This window comes from Cryptomeria japonica, chromosome 3 (genome assembly GCF_030272615.1).
Source record: "Cryptomeria japonica chromosome 3, Sugi_1.0, whole genome shotgun sequence".
Lineage (NCBI taxonomy): Eukaryota > Viridiplantae > Streptophyta > Pinopsida > Cupressales > Cupressaceae > Cryptomeria > Cryptomeria japonica.
In genome coordinates, this window is record NC_081407.1 from 645,990,492 (window position 1) to 646,012,348 (window position 21,857).

General features: G+C 38.0%; 1 protein-coding gene across 3 annotated transcripts in view; it reads left to right on the forward strand.

The window, feature by feature from the left end:
- LOC131027806 (uncharacterized) overlaps positions 1-21,857 on the forward strand; it is a 169,366-nt gene that overhangs the window by 96,729 nt on the left and 50,780 nt on the right. For all 3 annotated transcript variants that reach the window (XM_057957900.2, XM_057957899.2, XM_057957898.2), the window contains exon 3: positions 5,897-5,974. In XM_057957900.2, coding sequence (XP_057813883.2) covers positions 5,897-5,974 — 78 coding nt within the window. The remainder of the gene's footprint in view (positions 1-5,896; positions 5,975-21,857) is intronic.

Below are 21,857 nucleotides of genomic sequence, written 5' to 3' on the forward strand. Positions count from 1 at the left end.
TGACAAGTTACGTGGCAACTTGTCCTTTCTGACTTGTCTTAGTTAACTTTGTTTTTACTTCTTCTGTATGGTTGCTGTTCACAGATAAGACAAATTAGTGTCTCATTCTTATTTTGTCTTTTCTGTGAATAAGACAAAATAATTTTTGTCTTCTAACTGATCACTTGCTGATGTGTTAATTTTAACCAATCATTGTTTCTTTTGTTAATAACCATTATGAATTACTAAACCGCTGTATTTTGGAATATCCCTTTGCTCTATGTCATTGACTGCAAATAATTTTCATACATCTCTGCTTATTATCTATATATCTTCTTCAGTGATTTGTCTTCAACTAGAATGAAAAATGCTCAGCCTGTATTTGGATTTCATCTTCAAGATGATTAATCAAGTGCCTGAGCAATCATCGTTAAACATTTCTGAAATCAACCTTTCATGAAGTCAATGACAATATCTTCGCACCTTTGATATCAATGACAATAATTCCAACACTTTGCACATTCCATAATCAGTTATGGGCATTGGATGGCAGGAGGGAAGCCGACAGTTGCTACAATTCCACTTCTGACTATTTATTGGTAGTGGCTGATGGAGGATGTCTGTCTATTTCAAATACTCTTTCTAAATTCTCCCAACTTGAAAGTTCCCAAGTTGGTATTGCTGACTTCTCTCCATTTTGAAATGATTTTTGTCTCTGGGAGAATTCCTCTTTGTTCGTTCTTGATCTGTGCTTGCCGGGAAGTATTTGCCGCCTTACTGGATTCTGCCATTCCTACAAAATAAAATAATTAACATTAAATTCTTGACAAAAGAATTCTAGAAATCCACCAAGGGAAGAATTCCATGCTGTCAATTCTAGACTAGGAATAAATAAAAACCTCCAAAATAAGAACTTTTGGATAATAATAAAAAACTTCGCCCAAGCTTTTCTTCACCCCTACTCTTGCTTCAATTTCTCCAAAACGTTTTGTGAAGAATGAATTCCAAATCCTTGTTTAAATAGAAATTGTCCACTAAATTGCTAAGTTGGTGAGGAGATAAATTTAGCAGTTGTATTAATTCATTCCAATCATGTGTCATGTTTCCTTAATGAGGAGACAACTCGCCATTCCGGTGGACCCGGCTTGTCATTCTTGAGTTCAAAAATAGGAACTTCCTTAATTTTCCAAGTTATGCTTCATTATTGTGCAATATTCCTTTTTGCATGTTGCCAACTCACCTTTCACAAGATTCTTTCTATCTTGGGCGTATAGGGGATATTTTGGAAGATATTTTGTGCCCAGAAATAGACTTTTCCATGCCTTGTCATTTCGGGGAAGGATTCCAAACTTAGCCAAAATTATGATCATCTGCTTTCTTTTCAACTTTTCTGGATTTAGAACTAGATATTCAAGAATGCTCTACTATCAATGTCCTGTCAATTGTCATAGATAGACTTTCCAAAAATAGACTTACTAAAAATAGTAAGTTCTTCCAATCATCAAATTAGGGCAAACCGGGGCATGGTGACACTAAAAATAGACAATGCTAAAAATAGTAAGTCCTCAGAATTTGCTCAATCTGGGATGCAATGAAACTTACTAAAATGAGGCCAATCTGGGATGCAATGAAACTTACTAAAAATAGTAAGTCCTCAAAATTTGCTCAAATTTCACTGGTAGCTTCCCTGAAGGATTCTCATTTTGTTTCTTTGTTTAGATTTCTCAAAACCCTAGGTTACTGACCTCATTTCTAAGTTTGAAGGGTAAAAACCCTAAAATAGACAATACAAGCTTCCAGACTTAACTAAAATGTGCCAAAACACTTGGGGACCTGAGGAGATCAAAGAAATTGCTGCCAAACTACCCAAATGACCATGACCAAAAGACCAAGTGGACAAAAATGTAGGGGGTCCCCATTCGAAATGGGGTAATGTGTGATTAGGTCACAACAGGACGGAGAGTCAAGGTCTGATGGAACCAAATGCCGTAGGACTTTTGGAGTTATGGTCATGTTTAAAGGATGAAATAAATTTTCTTCATGTTCTATTTCACTGGCAAATGGAGGATTATGAGGTATTTCTATCGACTTGTAATTTTCTTGGAGCTACAACTCTCATTGAAGAACAACTGATGAAAGAATGTAAAATTACCAATGATACGTCACAAACTCTCATAGCACTAAGAGCAATTACAAAAAAGGAAAAAGAATATTAGAAAATAAAGAAATAGTGGAAAGGAACAAGCAAAAATATTATTTGGCACTTGAAGAAGAAAATAAAAGAAGGCTCAATTATGTAAGAAGCCCAATTACATAGCTCGACCATATCAAATGGTTAGATTATGTCGTATGACTAAGTTATATAGCACAATGGTTTCCTAAATCTCATTTCATCGTATTGTCTAATCATAGATGAAAAAATCTGCAAAAAATCGGGTTTCTCCGAATTTATTGCGAGTCATTTGTGGCAACAATTTAATCTGCAAAGAACTCTTGGGCAATTTTTTTGAAAAAATCAGGGCGATTAGTTGGAAAAAATTGCAAAAAATCCGGAGAAAAACTCAAATAAATCTGCAGTAATGATTTGTCGGGTATTCTTTTACTGAATACTATCATGCAATTGATTACAACCTTGCACCTCGCCATTTGCGAATCAATTAGTGTAACTATGTACCTATCCACAAGTTAGAAATAGGTGCCTTCAAGGGATGTGGCATCTCTATGGGAAGAATGTGAATCCTTTGGGTGTATTTGTGAGGAAAACTTCAGTATGGTGTTTATGCATGATATTGTAGTTTCATGTGGAAGTCTCATGCTTCTTGAACCATGTTCTTGAAGCTGAAGGTATGTTGTGAAGGCTGACAAAGTTCGTCAATGTGTATGAGATGAGCTGAAAATTTGAAAGGCTTTGTGTGCACATGCCAATGCCAGCTATTGAACAAAGTTATTATTTTATGGAAGATGTGAAGTAGAGGAGAACTTTAATTCTATAGAAAGGAGATTCAAGGAATGCAAGTCCTCTTTAATATGTATTGAACTCAAATTCATTTAGGGGTTGCACTTATTTTCTGGTATATGATATGTATTTAACTAAAACTTTGATTTATATATGATGGAAATCAGTAATATGTTCTACAAATTTAGTGTATATGTGTGTTTTTCAAGAATATTTTAAGAATTATATATTTTCAAATGTTCGATAAATTTCCTCAAGTTTTTGCTGATTTTTTCCCAATTTTTTGCGAAGTCCGGAGTTTTAAAATTCTTTGGGCGAAGAGTTATTGCTGAGTAAGAGTTTTTCATCTTTGCTTCTAACCATTCATTCACTAGGTGGTAAGAAGGACGACAATTTAAGGTATTGGTAGTTTTATGGCACACACTCCTTCAACATAAACATTGGATGACATTCATTTAGTAAAGTATGACCACCTTATTATCAAGTCATATGATGACATAAAAGCAAAGTTTCATTTGGCCAGGAGAATAAATTATAAAAAGCACCCAGTCATTTCTCCCAATGTACGATTTCCACTCAATTTGGTCATTCAACATACCACCTGACACCATCAATGAAGGTATCAACACAACATAAGATGGTTTCTCTTGCAACATACTAGCTATCTCCAACGTATGACAACCCTTTACTCACCCTCAACAACATTCCATCCACACCTTACGAACATCACTTCTTATCATATGGCTAATCCCTTCAATTGTATAGTAGGTTGTGAGATTGTGGCATCAAGGAAACAATGTATGGTATGAAGAAAACAACGTACAACAAGCGACCGTGTATGGTGTCGGGCTTGGGCATATGCTATTGGGCATGGATCATTGTGCAACATCGGGCCTGGATCATTGTATGGCAATAGGATGTGCTCCACTCCACCCTGTGCAGTGTACGACGAAGGGCGTCTCTCCCTCTCTGTGAGGTACAATGAATATCATCCCTTGGTAATGTATGACCATCTTTTTAAAACACATGATAGTTTTTCCTCCACGTACTACTAGTGACTTTTCTCATTGTACGAAGCTGCCATCATCTTCTCATCGTATGACGACATCATTCCTTCACCCTACTATCTAGTTACATCATTAGGCACATACAATCCATCGCATGACAATCAACCATTGTACAACAACTTCCTTCCTTGGTGGACATCATACATTGGCTAAACACTCCAAAATCTCTATTTTTTGGCTTTGTCAACAATGCTATTTGCGTCTTAAAAAATCATGAAAATGATGTGTGCCATGCCTCGACTCCAATAGGGGCGATGTCTCCAGGACCCCACAAGGGACACTGCCTCTACACCACTAGCGGCGTTGCTTCTAGACCTACATTGCGCTCATTTGATTTGCCAAGTACACAACAAGTTCGAGCTTGCAAGGTACACTTCCAAGTTCATGTACAAGGTTTCTACAATATTGTCATTAGTCTTCACTAATATTACTTGATGTTTACTTGTCGTTTGCAAGATGACTTTCTCTTTTTTTTGCGGGGGGGAGGGGTGGGGAGTGGATGATGTAGTTAGTGTAAAATGCCTATTATTATGTTTCAATAATATTGGTTACCTAACTATGTATTAATTGTTCTATTAAGTGTTTGTCAGCTTCGGATAGTTATAAGCGTCAGTCGGTTGACAGTTGTGTTCGTCTTGGCAACAGTTGGGTCCTTTAAATAGATTATGTATTGTCAAGGAAAGCAGTATGATCTAGTTAGATGAACTCTGGTCCTTGGCTGACCATCTTTGGTCTTCTTCTATAATAATTTCATGTGCGAATAAAGATATAGTTTACTCCTATACCTGGTATGCATTGTCATCTCTATTATTAATTGATGTATTTATTTTATAAGATATAGCAATAAACATGATTTCATGTTTTGTAATAGAAGATGGATTTGTTAATCCTTTGCCTCCATTTCCCCCTATATGGCTAAGAGGTTTTGATACCAAGCTTAAACAATAGGGACTTTGGATTTTATGCAAATTATGTTACTAATAAATTTGTCTTTGTCATAAGATTGAATTGGCCATGAACTCTTGTCATAGATTTCAGTTATCTGTTTGTTAAGTGGAAAACAGGTTTTTTTTGGCAGATTTGAGGCATAAAACAAATATCCTTTGTTATGCGTTTGTATTTGTGCAACAAAAGAGTTGAATACAAGTGATTGTTGAAGGAACCTCTTGTACGAAATGAATCTTTATCTATTTAAGATGAGGCTTGATAACAGACGATTGTTTCATATGTGTTGGCCACAAAGGTTTTATCAATTTCTTAATTTATGGTGTAATAAGAAAATACTTAAAAATTATGCTGCCCCAAGCTTTTTTTATTCCTTTTCCATTCGGAGTACTTGCAAAACTGTGGTTTCACAGTAGCTACCTGCAAGCTTCATTACTCGTACAAAGCCCTGCAGACACATTTGGATATAGGGCCAGATCTCCTCCGACCATTAGTGTATTAGATTTTCTAGGTAACATTAAAATGCAAACTGCCTTTGCCACCTGTTTGCCAGTCCCATACTTTCTTAGAGGTAAGCCTTACCTTCTTATCACGTGTTCAATCATTTCCAGGATGTTGGGAAAGGTTGGATCAACCTGAAGTGACAAGAAAATTTGGGACAGGAAGCAACTCCATTTATACCTAGCTTCATTCAGGATAACTGAACCGGATTGATTAGAGGTACTGTAGAAAGATTGCCTGCCTTATAGTACACATTAGACAGGTTTTTAAGAGGTATTATGCTTTGTGTTGATATTTCTTTCATACTAATTCATATAAATTTAAACATATCTCTGTGGTGTACATTCTATCTTTCTCATGTTTTTTAAATCATGTAAATCTCTAAATTATTTCAATTAATATTTTGTAAGTGTCTTTTTACGTCTAATTACTATTTAAAATTTTGTAGGATGCTGGAGTACATGCATTAGCAAATGTATGCCATGTGGATGTTGAGCGCATCAGTAAGCGAAAGCCTGGTGAAGTGGTATTACTAGAGCTTATGCTTTTTCTATGCTTGGCATTATTATTGTATCTGCATGTGGAACTTTTCTCTTTTATTAGAGTTGTATTTAGTGCTTTACTTTTGACTTAAAACACTACTTGACAATTCCAAACAAAATTTACAGGTGGCGAATAAACCACACCAAACCAATTTTATGAACTTTGTGGTTAATTGTTTCTTTCATCAATGTTTTTTGGTCGATGTTACGTGATCGGGATTTCAGATGATGCTATTTAAGGAAACAACTCGAGATTCTTTGTAACAGTTTCTTTGTCAATATTTAACAGGCATCCATTTTATTATCTTTATCATGTTGTATTATGCCTCAAGTGATTACTATGCAAGATGTGGTCCATTAATTGTCTTTCTTGGGCATAAAGATGATTGATTTTCACCAAAATAGTTTTATCCTTTGGCAAGGACTAATCTTTTCAAATTCCTAAACTTTGCAGCTGAGTGATAATTCAAGTGCTCCCTTGTACAATATGTCAAATTTTGAAGCACCATTATTATAACTGAACTGAATTCTTCATCTACTCTGGAGATTCATAATGCTATCTAAGGCGTTAATTGAAATAAAAAAGCAAAAAGCTGTATAGATAAAATGCCTCGATATGACTCTTCTAACCACATATATTGCTAAAACTATTCATCTTTTGCAAATGTCTACTGCTGTGAATCACGATCATATCACAATTTAATCACACGTCAAAAGGGACAACAATCGTGCAGATTGAATAAAGGACCCTGATCTACCTCTATTGGCCAGTTACAGGGATTGAATCTTGAATCTCCCTATTAATAATTGAATTTCTCAGTTTATTCTAAAGTCAGCCAATATATCTACATTAATCAATTCATCTTTTCTGGTAACGGTTTTAAGGATCATTATCTTTACTTGGATTAAACACTGCCTTGTAGAAGGACATCATCTTATTGGTTGGAATTTGTTTCTAAAAGTGCCAACAGTTTCCCCATTTTTTTTTGACTAGGTTATTGTGTGTTGTCGAACTCTTTCCACCTCTTCCAAAAAATAGGCTGTACAAGTACAAATTTTTAGTAATGGTCATGGTCTGAAAATGTCCTTAACATGCCAAATTTCCTAGGCCCTTCACAACTTAGTAGTGCCATACTTGACAAAAAGTCTCTTCAACTTAAAAAAGATCTAAAATAAATCACAATAAAAAGCAATTAAAAAGTCACTAACCTAGTTTGTCTCTAACACCTTCACTTACTTGCCCGTAAATACCCTAAACCACACTAAAAAGAAAAATTACAAGATCACCTCTCATATCATTCACTCTTTGTAGGGGTTTAGGCTTGAAAACACCAAGGAACTCTTCCAATGCCATTGCGAATGTTTTTTGCTGCCAGGGAAATTGAATAGCAGCTAGGAAATCTTTTGTCTGAATGAAATTCTTTTTTCTTTTCCAGTAACTTTGTCAAATGATATATACATTTATGTTTTGTTTTCATTTTGCCATTGATTGGTGTGAATCAATATAAAATTGCTGTTTGATCAAACAATGGCACTCTCTAGGTTTATATTTTCTTTTAATTTTCAAAGCCTTCATGTTTTGTTTTACAACTTACAGCCACACATTCTTTTACAATGGCTGTTGGATTATTGTTATTGATGTCAAAGGCAAATCGGTGAAATAATTGGAGAATAGAGTGTGCCAAATCTATGGCACTATTTTCGAGTCTTTGTAGACATGGAAGGAGGAAATTATAAAATTGCACTTATGGATTTTTAAATAAATAAAATTATTTATTCTTGTGCCCCTCCAAAGAATGACGACCCTCTTAAGTCGAGTGCCAATCTTGGGCATTGTAATTGGCAAGGAATAAAAAATATATGTTATAGTTAGCGATATGTAATAAATAATTATGATTCGTATTTATGTGTGTTAGTCCCCGACCAGTTGTTAGTTGTTGGTTAGTAGTTATTGATGATTGGTGGCCTTAACCAACATCAGTCTACTATATATGCGTTCTTGTTAGTCATAGTCGAGGACTGTTCTTATGATATCATACTCATTGCATATCTGTCAAATAATAATAAAGCTATATCTTTTTGAATATGTTGCAAGTTATTTAATTTATTATGTTCGGTAGCTTTGTATTTCCATTTACTTAATAAACATCTTAAAGTAGAATAGGTGAGTAAACATTTGGTGTTATGCGAATTCGAACTCTAGCATAAAATAACTCATGGACGTGAATCATGGCAATCTAATGCGACGACCCGTTGATGAAGTAGTACAAGCCAACAAAGAATGAGAGGATCAGTTAACACAAGACTTGATAAATCTTTGGGATATCTCATTATGAAAGTACATTTGGAGGGAAGTTCTCACCAGGGAGGTGTAATGCCGCCTACTAGGAGGCTGCCAATTTCCCTATAATCAACATCCATTACTTAATATTATCATGCTCTAAATTTATTTATTAAACTAGATAAGTGTAAAATTCCCTTAATTATCTATAGGGTTTATGTCCACTTCATCAGAAATTCAATATGGCCAGTAAGTTATTGGCAGATTTTATGAATAAGTTCAACAGTGATATTCAAACAGTGATTTTCATAGACGAAATCTGAGTTTCCATTCCATTGGCTTTATATTTAAACATCAACAAACAACATTCATTATTTTTAGAGAGAATATGTAATAATGCACTTGGTGAATTCTTCTTGTCACTGCAGATGTTTTTCACGTGTTGAGGGTGATTGGTGTTGTTCCTGATCTCCCCGGATACATATCTCCTGATTATTACTTGCAATCCTCCTGCTTATAGCACGTCTTGGTTCTCCCTTGTGACTGCTGAACATAGATTGTATGTCTTTGTTTAATCTTTGCGCTTGCAAAGGTTCTCGAGATGATGATACTTCCGATAGCCCGTGATTCTTCCCGCACGGTACGTCTGTCTCGCCACCAGTAGGATACGCCCATCACACCAAGCAAAGGCTTCCGGCACAATATTTCCGCTGCGCCAAACTATGGTCCTTCGGCAGGTCCTGCCACCACTCTCGATGCTCCACTGAGACTTCGTCACCCGCAACTGGAATCAACCCATATACCAAATACTCTCGCTGCTCCACGATAGGTAGGAAAGAAACGCTCTGTTGATTCTCTAACAGTCTCTGCGAAGATTTACCTCTGTATGCCTTTCCCCGTGAATCACCTGTGTCTCGATTCCAATAGGCCAATTAAACTGGTGAAAGGAATTCAGTTTCCCGTCAGATATCCCTCAGATTATCAGACTTAGCTTCGATATTTCCTGTGTACCCAATCCATATTCCCTTTCCTCTCGGATGTCCATTTTATTGATAAAAGTCTGTTTGAAAATTCCTGTAGGAATTCCTGTAATAGTTAATAATAGTTAGGATTAACTATCGTGAATATTAATTAGTTTATATAAGCAAAATGAAAACTTGACATAAAGTAATTAATATCTTTATGCGTTGCCACTTAGCTATTATTTCCTAGGGGACATGATAATAAGCATATTTATTCATAGTACAATTGATAGTGGCTATATTCAAGCCCCAATTCTTACTTCCTTTCTAATCCTTAACCTTGGATGGTGATTTACTTGTCTAGGGCGCCATGACACCACCTCCATAATTGGGCCCAGGTTTCAGGAACATCCGTCCAGACCACCCTTGGGGATCACCTAATTTGGGATGGATTTACTCCGCCTCTCCCTAACAACACCACGCCTCTCCTTATGGGGGGGCAATAGAAATGATTCCGTAATTAGGCTATGAGTATACTAACTTCTCATGTATTATGAATATATATGTAATTAAGTATGACTGTCATACATATTGCAGTCTATATTAATATTACTTTTAAATTCTGCATAAGAACATTATTAGGCTTCATGTATCAAGCACATCCCCATGCATACCACCAAGAACAAGGATGTTACTGCCTGTAACTTAATAACAGTTCTGATCTGATCTCCTCATTATCGACAAATGCAAATCTTATTGACCATACTGCTTATGTATTTATACATATATTATACCATACATAATAACTTATATTATACATATATTTTCTCATTATTCCTAATAGGATGCAGACATAATATAACATAAATGAGCACTAGTTCAAGTAGATACAGCGTACCAATCTGCTGTTATAGATATTGATTGCCAGTGATGCAATCTGATCTCCTTTTATGAGCACAAATTATATATAATAATTTCTGATTCTTCTGATGGTTGCAGATAATATATATATATTCAATTATGATCCCTTCACCTCCTTCGATGACTCTTTCTTTCTCTTCCCCTGGAGGTTGATCTTAACATTTATATCTCCCCACGGAATGAAGGGGAATGTCTCTTCCCACACTCACTGTTTGCAAAGAACATGTCCCTCGTCTTCATGTCTTTTGACCATTCACTACACTTAATTGATTTTTAGTTAAATGATACTGATTATTTCCCCTTGTTTGCTCCTTGTTTCCTAACCTTGGTGTCAGGTGATGAGTATTAATGTTAATATTATAAAGGCAGTGACCAGCCTTCTGTAATGATCCATGATCCTTACTTTGGAGATTATTATTTCTATAATGTTCTTCATCAAAACATTTGGTAATGCCTTGATACACTTCTTACAACTCAGAATCCAGCATTGAACCTCCTAAATGATTACTGAGTTCTCTTCTTCTTATTATGATTTGTTCTTTCCCATTGTCACAGGGGACTAGGTTAATGTTTATATTAATGTTATCGCTCGCTGCCTAATGCCTCTTCCTCTTGTGTTCTTTTTAGGAGAACCATTAGTCAATTGAATTAGAGGATTGATGCACTTTCTAGCTTGTCCATGTTCTTGTTTAACTGAATCCGACTCAAACAATTGTGAAGTCTTTGAAAAGACAATTTCTGTTATAAGAGTATTTATTGGGGCATGACAGGAGGTCACTTAGGGCACCATATTAGACAACCTCACCATCAATCAAGAGATTGATCATCTGCTACAAAGACTACCAAGGCTTATCACATGACACTTCATAATCCTTCAAGACTTTCAGGAAGAGAGAAATTGAGAGCAATGAAGGCAACAAATATTGCAATGGTACTGTTGTCACAAAAGTTTGCACCCTTGCTGAGCTATCAACTCAGCAACCTTGTGAAACATGGAAATAACCCCGAAATGTGGGACCTTGCGCAATGGGGTTGAATCTCTAGAGAAGGCCAGCTCCCTTCTGTCATGCCCAAACTTTTGGGCAAGAACGAGATAATTTTTTTTTTTAAATTCACAACTTAAAACATATAAATCTGCAATTATGAAATTGTACTAGCAAATTTGTCTTAACTATGTGTGAGTTAACTCTAACCACTAACTCAAGTAAGTGATAATAATTTAAATCAAATGCGGAATACTAAAAGTATTATTTTATGAATTCATCGATTTTAATCGATAACTAAATTAAATCAATTGATGTAGATAAAATTAATCTCCAAAGGGAAACCATAAATTGTCTCTAGGATCTAATTAAATTAGCCCTAACACTTAGTTTCTAAAAGTCTATGTTTTATTTTAACATTAGTTAAATATGATTAAACTAAATCGATTATATGGTCAATTAAATCCATAACGAAAATCGTCCTATAAGGTTTAATCCCAAAAAAAAACAAAACTATATCCAAATATAATAATTAAATTTTAAACATCATTCTTTTAAAATACCCTTAGGTTTATTAAAACCAATATTTGCCCACATGATTATAAAAACATATATAATTTATAAACACTTCATAAAATATTTAATCTAAAATTTACCCTATCCATTCATATTTTCAATCTCTCTCTCTCTCTCTATATATATATATATAGAAATATTATAATAATTTTCTCATATTTATAAAATATCCATGCAAACCCTATTTAAGAATATATATTATAACATACCCTATTTTTTTTTTTTAAATCTCTTCTTTTCTTTTATAATCCTGAACCCTACCCGGGCTAGGGTTTTATTCTTTTCTTGTTTCTTTGTGTTACACAGGGGGGCCGAACGCAGCCATGGTGGAGCAGCCGAGATATTTTAAAGAGGCGGAGGGTTTGGGGGAGAGTGTTGCTAAGGGCGGCGACGGGCATCCCCGGGGGCGCCGCTCACTGTGGATAACCACAGTGGCGGCGACCACTGTGGTCGTCCACAGTGGCGGCCGACCACTGTGGTCGCCCACAGTGGCGGCTACCCCGACCGCGCTGACCACTGTGCTAACCACAGTGGTTCGGTTTGCCGAAACTCTTCTTGTTTTTTTTTTTTTTTTAATTTTCTTTTTAAATATATTTTTAATTGCTTAGTTTAATTAAAATTTTTGTTTATTAAAAATATAATAAATTATATATATATATATTATATTTTTAATAAACAAAAATTTAAAAAATAAATGAATTCATTTAAACATATACAAATGTATATAAATTTATTTATATATATATATATAAATATATTTTAACTGTGTATTAAATCTAGGGCATATATTTTTTTTCATGAAAATCTATGCTGATATTTTTTTTTTAATTTTAATACCATTTTAACAGATAAGGTAAAGTCTTCAGTTTTAAAAAAAAAATCCATGTACATATGTTTCCTTTTATTTTAAAAGCCTTGCAACTAAAACTAAAATAAGATAGTTCATTTAATCCTTAGATTTATTTTCTGCAAGTAATTAATTTTTTTGATAGAGGTAAGTTTGTTCGAACAGCAACTATTTAAATCTAGAAAATATTAAAATGATTTCTTAGAGATGGCTATAATATTTTTCTAGATTTTATTTTCTGCAATTAAATAAATGACAGATTTAAATAAAACTAAATATGCACTTCCATATACAGATCTAAATTTTAGATTTTATTTCCAGCCCACTACATGCATGCGAAGCTATTTCATTCCTTTCCTATTTTATTTCATTTTAAATGCATAAAGAATAAAGTAAATTTCTTGCTTTTCGAATTATCATATACACATCAGATATTATTTTTCAGAACTTTAGGAACTAATCCAGAAATATTCATTTCATTTTTGCAGTATAGCATAATAAAATATTTCATTTCTTTAAAGTACCTTTAAAAGACACTATCGTCACTTTACAAATAGGTCTGTCATTTCTAATAAATGAGGACTTTCAAAGAATAATAATTACATTTACAAATATTTTTCTGCATCAAATAACTCCAGCCACTTCTACTTGTCCTATTTCTTTCTTCCAACAACCTGCAATAAACCAAAGGCTATGACCATGGAGTGCTCACCTCCCAGCTTAGGCTAACTAGTAGCCACCCCCGAGCTTGGAGAACCAAGCCCTAGACAAGTTACACACATGCAAACACAATAAACAAGGGAAAACAATCACAAACATATTCCCATCCCAGGGCTACACTGCACCACACAATGTGATGTCTATACACGGGTGGTAGTGGACCAAATACCCTGAGGAGACTGCAAGTATGGTAAAACTCAAGGCCACCTCATGGCAAACAATGATAAGTCATAAGTATAACAAGCCCACAACCTTATGCCCCCCAAGGCATTCATGCCTTATTTCCCTCATTATGACCCCCAAATGCATAAACAAGCCATGTAGCAAGGGTCACATAAGAATCCCTTGAGATCACTCTCATAACGAGAGCCTCTCACTCGAGGGCTGTCAAACTTCTACCACCCACAAGACCATCCTCTCTCCCAAGAGTAGGTGGTCTTGGTTACTCCCAAAACATAGAATATACACAAGAGTAAAATGTAGAACACAAAATAAATTTTCATAGGGGAAAACACAAGAAACAACCCTTTTCACACAAACAATTCCTTTCAACATAACATGCAATATAAAAACAATACAAAGAGAGATTTAACCAACTTTCAACTGCCCAAGGTATGCTAGATTTGTTGAGGATGAGCAGCCCAATTCCACAATTCCTTGCTCCTCTACCCTTAGCCAAAATCCTATACCAAAACTATTCTTTTCAAAAATTGCATTGTCTCCAAAAATGGAGAGTGGGTGATTACCCACTAATTTCCTATTTCTTGCTTAAGAAGGCCTTTGTGAGAGTTCTCATAGGTTTCTAAAACTGAAAAGGAAAGGTAGGGTGAAATGGGAAAGGGATCTCACATCCAAAAAGGAAGGTTGACAACTTCGATGATGCCTTCTAATTTTCAATTTCGCTCAACTTAGGAAACCCACTTTTTAGGGTGTCTAAATGGTCACATGGGAGTTGGTACATGCCAAAAATTACTCCTAACCCTTAGGTATACCTTATGGGCTTCAGGAAACACTTTTAAACTACCCCTAGGTGTCCATTTAACCCCTTTTAAACCCATGTGAAGTTAACTTTCGGGTCAAACCTAAGTTGACCACCCCAAAGATTCTTTACCCATGGAAAATATAGAACCGCATTAAATTAATTGAAAAAGCTATGGTTAAACAACTCCCTCCAAGAGACAATGCAAAAATCAAAACATAAATCAACACGTGTCAAGTGACACAATAAAAATACTTTTACAAAATTACACATGAAATTTTGTCTCTTGTTGGATATACACAAATTAACAAAATTCAATTAAACACGCATGCAACATCCACTTTCACAAATAAAATACTATACAAATGGGGTGTTGTCTCTCCAAATAGACAAACCCTGGTTTTACGAACGTACATAGGTCTAGGTTTGGTTCTCCATAATATTTCCATGGTCACGTGGATAATTTTCCTGCGCATCTCCATTACACATTAGTAATTCCAAATAACCTCATATAATATAAAACACATGAATAAGAATACACATCAAACACTCTGCATACAATATAACATTTAAACAATTCAATACATCTTACATCCAAATAACTCACATAAGCAATTATCATAATTCTCATAATTTTAACCCATACATAAAACTTGCATCCTATTTTTATCATCATAGTAAAGTCTTGCAAATCCAATAATGACATATATCATCTCAAATTTATCCTATTCTAGAATCATATAGAGTTCTATATCATAAAGCATATAAATGAAGCATCATCATATATCAATGTTATCCAACTCATGGAATCATATAAGTTCTAAATCCATAATGCATAAAAATAAAGCATCCATAAACGTCTCAACATAAAAATCACTGAAATGCTAGACTGAGTCGGGGTAGGGCCTCACACCTTCTCAATCCAAGTGCAAGTATTGAACCAACTCAACATTCCAAAATCTACTTCTAAACCTATCTTAACAACTTGCAAAGGAAAAGGGAAGAAGGAAATACTAAAATGAAAGGAGGTGATGCACCAAGATAAGAGATGTTCCTATCCCCACCCAGAAATGACACAAAGAATCAATTGAAATACCCTGGAGATGCACAAACATCAGTTGCATGAATGACCCCAAATGCATTTATGGAGGTTAGAATTTGTTGAATGTCAAAGGGGAGAAGATTTCCCACAAGTCACGCTCAAAACAAGTTAACACAGCATATATGTGAGAGAAAAGCCACAAAACATACACTTATAATGAAGGTAAGGAAACATACACATCATGCATAAGTTGAAGAGAGGCAAGTATGATAATTTCAATTCATTCTCAGGCCAATGGCCAAACCTATAGTTGCAGAAATGCAAGAAAATATACAAGTCTTCAAGAGAAGTGAAAGAGCAAAGAGTAGCTCAAGCCAATAGGGAGAGAACCCTTTACAATGAGGCTTAACAACCTATATATAGCAAACTGGTCGCAGAGGAGAGACAAATGGTCAAGGAGAGGAAGCCTTGACCCTGGCGTGCACAGAGGAAAGCCAGTCAGGGACGACAGGGAGGTGCACAACCCTGACATGGTTTGCATGCAAGTAACTGTTGACGTGGATGAAATCGCATTGCTGCAAACTCCATACGGCCAACGCAGAATAGAATAGCCAACTGATTATCCTACTCTCTCTTGAGATAAGGAAGTCTCTAATGCTGTTTTCTAAGTTTGATCAAAGGAGACTACCTCAAGGTTTCTTTTGTCAGGTCTTGACTGCGGGATCTCTCAGTGGCTTGATGTGTTTATGCTGGAAACACAAGGGGACTTACGTTTGACTGACAGTTCTATGGATAAGTTCCCCGGACCCTTTTACGATCTTTCCATCAGATGATATTGGTTAATTTGAAGCTGTTTTAGCAGGACTGCAGATTTTCCGAATAGATAAAAAAAGGGAGAAAAGAAAGGAAGGAGAGAGAGAGAGAGAGAGAGAGAGAGAGAGAGAGAGAGAGAGAGAGAGAGAGAGAGAGAGAGAGAGAGAGAGAGAGAGAGAGAGAGAGAGAGAGATGAACTGTAAATGCTAACTAAGACAACGGATTCAGTCAAGTAGACAGACACCTCCAAGGAACTAGATTAGGCATCATCAGCCATTTAGACACAATGCTTGCACAACTTAGTGCAATCTTCAAAGGAGAAACCAGATTTTCATATTACCAAATACGATATTAGAATTTCTACATTCATGGTCTATATATTTGATAATCGAACTGAGCATGAAATGGTCCAGATTAACCATGCGGAAAGAAAAGCAATCAGCTATTCTCTAATGGTATGGACTATGAAGACTCTATCAGATGCTTGATTAAAGAAGCTGCTATGCAAAATGAATAGACATAACTAAAAGCTTTCAAAATTAAGTGAAGAAGGAGACCATGCACTCACAAGGAAACTTGAAAATAGTCTTAATCCATTGTATTAATTCCTGCAAATTCCTCCAGAGCTTTCGCAACAATCCAAGAACTTCTTACAAAATGAGGGAAAACCAGTCCCTTAAATAGGCCTCAAAAGGGATGAATGGCCTAGATTAAGTCTAAATAAATGGCCCAGATTCATCCATAAAGCAGTGCTGCCCATACCCATAAATGGGAGGCAAATATCAACAACTACCCCCAAAATGGGCAATAACTACCCAAAAAGGGATAATTACAACAATTAGGAACAAATCAAAAAGGGGACACAAAAGTTTACAATTTGTTGACCAAAAGTCAACTGTCACCTTTTTGGGACAAAAAGTGCATTTTAAGATTTTGAGGGGAAAAAACACTTTTGAGAAACTATTTTCTCTATTTCGGTTTCACATTCCTTCTTTAGAAACTGGTCCTCGCCATGCAGGTATTCCCGCCATAAATCTCGACCTGCTGCTTGTTCCTTGCGAACGTATTCCTGAAATTTGACACATAACTGGAAGAGGAGACTGAAAGGAGGCATGGGAGGGTGGCGAATTTTGTACTGCATGCCCTTGAGATACTGGTCTACGTGCTTTAAACCATCCTTCCAGCTGGAGCGATTACGCTCGAAGCATAATATGTCTGAATGGAACTGACCAGCAAAACTCAAGTCCCCAACAGAATAAGAAACCTTATCTGCTTCCAACCTTTCTTCCCAGTCTGGCCGGATTACACTGTCAGATAGGTCATTTATCCATCCTAAAACCATCGATCGGAGGATGGTCTTACCTAGTTCTTGCATGTTCCCGAGAATTACCTCACATGCGTCATTTTCTTTGTCAATAATTTCCTGGGCGTCGTTCTTCATGGTGATGGTCCAGTACCATTCTTTGAGAACACTGATGCCATGGAGATCTAGGATGTCAGACAATGTGGGAATTTGCGCATGTGTCCAGAAAAGAGCTCTCATGAGGGGAAGGGTAGAGGCTGCCACTTCGTGCATGTGAAGGGATTCCTTCTTTACTTCCAACAGCCTGACTAGAGTGAGCTCTCGATGGAGAGCCATTTCTTTCATCTCCCTAAGGATCTGTTCTCCCTTTTTCTTGATGTCCCGCATCCATTCCCTGACGGCCTTTGCGGTATCCCGAATTCCTTCAAATTCAGTCGTGGTCCTTTGTGCCAATGCCGTTGGGGGAATATGGGATTCGGGGGGGTTGTGCAATGGCCGTAGGAGTTGATCGATGTATCCCTCGGCTTGTTCAACACGGGCTCGATACATATCCTTTTCCGCTGTGATCTCCTCGAGCTGTCTGAGTATGTTCTGCACTGAATTCTTAAATTCTTCCTTTTCCTGCTCTTTTGTAGCTCGTCCGATGGGGACAGTCGTGATGCTATAATCTACCAGTGTTATTTGATCTGCTGGCTTGTCTACGGGCGGGGTGGCAATATGAAGAGTGCGGTTCCTTTGCTCATCCTTGGTTACTTTAGAATATGCCCTTGGTTTCTTCTTCCCTTTAGCTTTTGCTTGATCCATTCGTGAGAAGATATCCTCTAGATCGATGGGTGCTTTGGTGGCGGCCCTACGCTGAGCTCTGGCAATCAGCCACTCTTAAGGCACTGTCTGGGTCGATGATAGGGTCAAGTTAGCATCCTGTTCTCCTACGCTCTCAACCGGCTGACCACAAATTCGTAGCTGCCCCGCCATCGGAGGAGTGAAAGAGGGAGGAAGCTCCTTGCTTGCAGCTGAGTTCTCCCCTATTTCGCTGAACAACTGTCTGACATCCTCTTGTGAAGGTTGCTCCTCAGTTCTCTCGGGCTCATGAATTTCGTCTATCCTTTGTTCTCCTTCGACGGTTGAGTCGTCCTTGGCTGTATTAAGGAGTAGCAACTCGTGACGGCTCTGCTGGGTAGGTTCATGCACTTCGACCCCCTGGGTGGATGGGATTTCTCCTCCTTTTATTTGGTTGCCCAGTTTGGTCAACTCGAGGCCTTTTGGCTCGGTGTCTAGTACATCGGGTGCAGGAGGATCATTGGCCTCGAATGCATTGATGTCGCTCTGGGAAGGCGGAGCAGGTACGCAATCCAATTCTATGGCATCATCAGACGAACTGGGGTCTTTTGAAGATGAAGTGACCTCCGGCCTCTTTATGGAAATCTTCTCCCTTCTTGTTCTTTTGGACGTCCGAGTTCCTCTGCAAGCCTTAGCTTTCTTTCTTTTTTTTGGTTTCTCAGTTGATGTCCCTTCGTCTTCGAAAGACTGAGAGTCAAGACTGCCCATCAAATGGTAAGTGAACTGGACCCCTTCATGGACTAGCCTCTCGGTCTGATGATGTAACCACTGATTTGTGTATCTTGCTGGGGCTACCATAACTGCTTCGAAATCTGTGACTGGGTCCTGAGACCAATCAACGCCTGGCAAGAGGTGTCTTACTGCTTCGAATTCCCAGACTTGGAGGCAATTTCCTGAGTCCGTGAGCTGATCTGGGACCTGACGGTATTCAAAGAGTCGCATCTGTTGCACACTCAACCTAGAATATTCTCGTCACCTGACTTCATAGTCATCGGAGCAATTTTTCCAATAGTCTTCAACTGACTCCTTTGCTCTGTATCTTCGACCATAGGCCCTTTTTGCCAGATTATCATGATCGAAGTATTTTCTTGGGAAATGGTCTTGGAGGCCATACGAGGCCAACTCCGCAAGGGACTCCTCTGCTAGGGTGGGGGTTCTCAATTGGACATCATGGTTGCCTATGATCATAGGAAATGTGAATCCAGCCTGCTTGCTCTCTCGAAGTAAGATGCCGACGGGGCGTGATTGTCTTGCCACCTCCATAAGGATTGCTTTATCGGTTGGGTACCGTGGAAGTCGAAGGGGAGCACCATCGAAGCCAGCTATTCGGATGTAGGAAAACATTGGGAATTGGATGAACCAGGCTCCGTACCTCTGTACTAAAGTAGTAGCTTGCTCTGAGAGCTTGATGTGCAACCCGCCCTGCATTAACCTAACCAAGTTCATTGTGAAGGCGTCATTGACGTGTTCATACTGACCAACCGCGTAAGCCGGGCTGTTCTTTTCCCTTTGAGCTATATCCTGGTAGTGCAGTTGCGGGTAGCAATCATAGACTTTTACCTGACCGGGCCCATCCTCGATCTCACCTTTCATTATCAATCCTGGCAGTGGCTGGTTCTTTGCGAACATATAGACCAAATAGGAGGTCATGGTGAAGTACTTCTTTGTTTCGAGCTCAATCAGCTGAGTGTGGATGCTATCGCTTATGATCTGGGCCCAGTCAAACTTAGACTTTCCGACGAAGACCTGCTCTGTAAAATAGAACATCCACTCCTCAAAGTAGTTGGACTTAGGAAGTCCCATGACTCGGCTGAGTAAGGTGACCATATCCCCATGTTCATTATGAAAATCACTTCTGGGGGTCTTTTTCACAATCCTGGTGTTCGAAGGCCTTTTCTCCTTGAACCATTCTTCGTTAATCAGTGCCCTGCATCGGGCCGGATTCATATCATATGCCCCTTGTGCTTCGTCTATGGTTGTAGTTGTGGGATTATTTGGAAAGGGGATATCAAATGCATCACCGATAGCCTCAGGGGAGAAGTCGGCGATAGTCATATTTTCCAGAAGCACTAATCTGGACTTTGGTTCGTAGTGCCGAGCAGCCTCTACTACTAATTCATAGTTCTGGATTGCTGGAGGAAAACCTGCTGCTTGGGCAATGCCACTTTCCACCATCTGCCTAGGCCTGCCATATGCGTTGGGTGAGAAGACCCGGTTCCTGAAGTCCTGAATATCAATATGGCCAAGGTCGGTGTCACCAATGTTGTCCCAGACGCTCTGAACCTTCGACTCCCTCAGTCCTCCCCTTTGATACTGGCACTTCATCTTTTCAACCCTACGTAGGATGTCTGATTTGGATGCTCGTGAGGTTTCGGCTGCAGCGGGTGTTTTTGATGATTCCACCGCCGATTTAGGCATCTATCCTGCACAGCCGGACGCGGATTATAAGGTGATACAAGAACGGTAATGCGGGTTAGATAACAAAAGAAGTGCTCCACCAGGCCGGGATTAGAGTTTAGCCCGGACATGGAGCAATATCATTTTAGTTAACAACTTGATTAACTTTAACCGCAGCATATTCTTGAAGATTTGTGACTACACATTTATACTTATCACCTTTGGATTTTGGATTAATTTTCAACAGAGACAAAGCATGGAAACTTTCTTGAGTTTGAAAAGAGATGCAATTTCTGGCTAAACCTTGGGAGTGAATTCTAAATTTCGAATGCTTTGAACAACGTTTTATGAAAAAGAGAGGCAGACTTCAAGAATTCAAGCCTTGTGGTCAAATTTCACGCATTTGTCTACTTGATTTAAGCATTTTCAAATGATCATACGCGATAAAGCGTACTTACCTGATGGGAGCGGATGGCGAGAGATTACCCGACCTCGTCGCGTGAAATGAACGGACGATCCTGCAAAGTTTGAACCCCAACGGTTATCCCTCTGATTTAAATTTCGCGGTTTGGTGGACGCAAGAGAATTTATCAATTTTAAGTGGTTTTACCCTTGGCAATCTGAATTTAAATGATCGAGAGGAGTTGATGCAGCGTCTTACCCTCTTATTTTCGGACCTTGGAGAGTTTTTTCAAATTTTGAATTGCATTCTCTCTCCAACTTTGGATTTTGACGAATTCGGAGGTTTCGAAATTTAAACTTGGTTCCACCCAGCCTGCACGAAATTCGGAGTCTGAACGTTATTTACAAACTTGGAGGTTCTCAACCCGTTGGCGAATTTCGGAAATCCTTGGGGTTTTAGGCGAGCTGGAGATTTTCGGAGCTTGACGCACTTTCGCGATTCTTCATAACTTCGGACCTGAGCGCCCCTACTCGCATGCTCTAGCAACTTTTCAAACTTCGGAGCTGGAGCGTGTTCGGCAAACTTTGGCAAACCTTGGAGTCATGGCGCCCCTTTAGACTTCGGCGATTTGGGAAAAACTTCGGAGGACTCGCCGCCTATCTTGGATGCTAGCGAAACCTCGGAGTGTTTGAGTGAATCTGCAAGCTTCGCCAAACTCCCAACTATGCCATCCTTCGCGATTTTCACGACTTCTGTAGTCACAGCGCTCTCTTTAGAAAAAACTTCGGAGGACTCGAGAT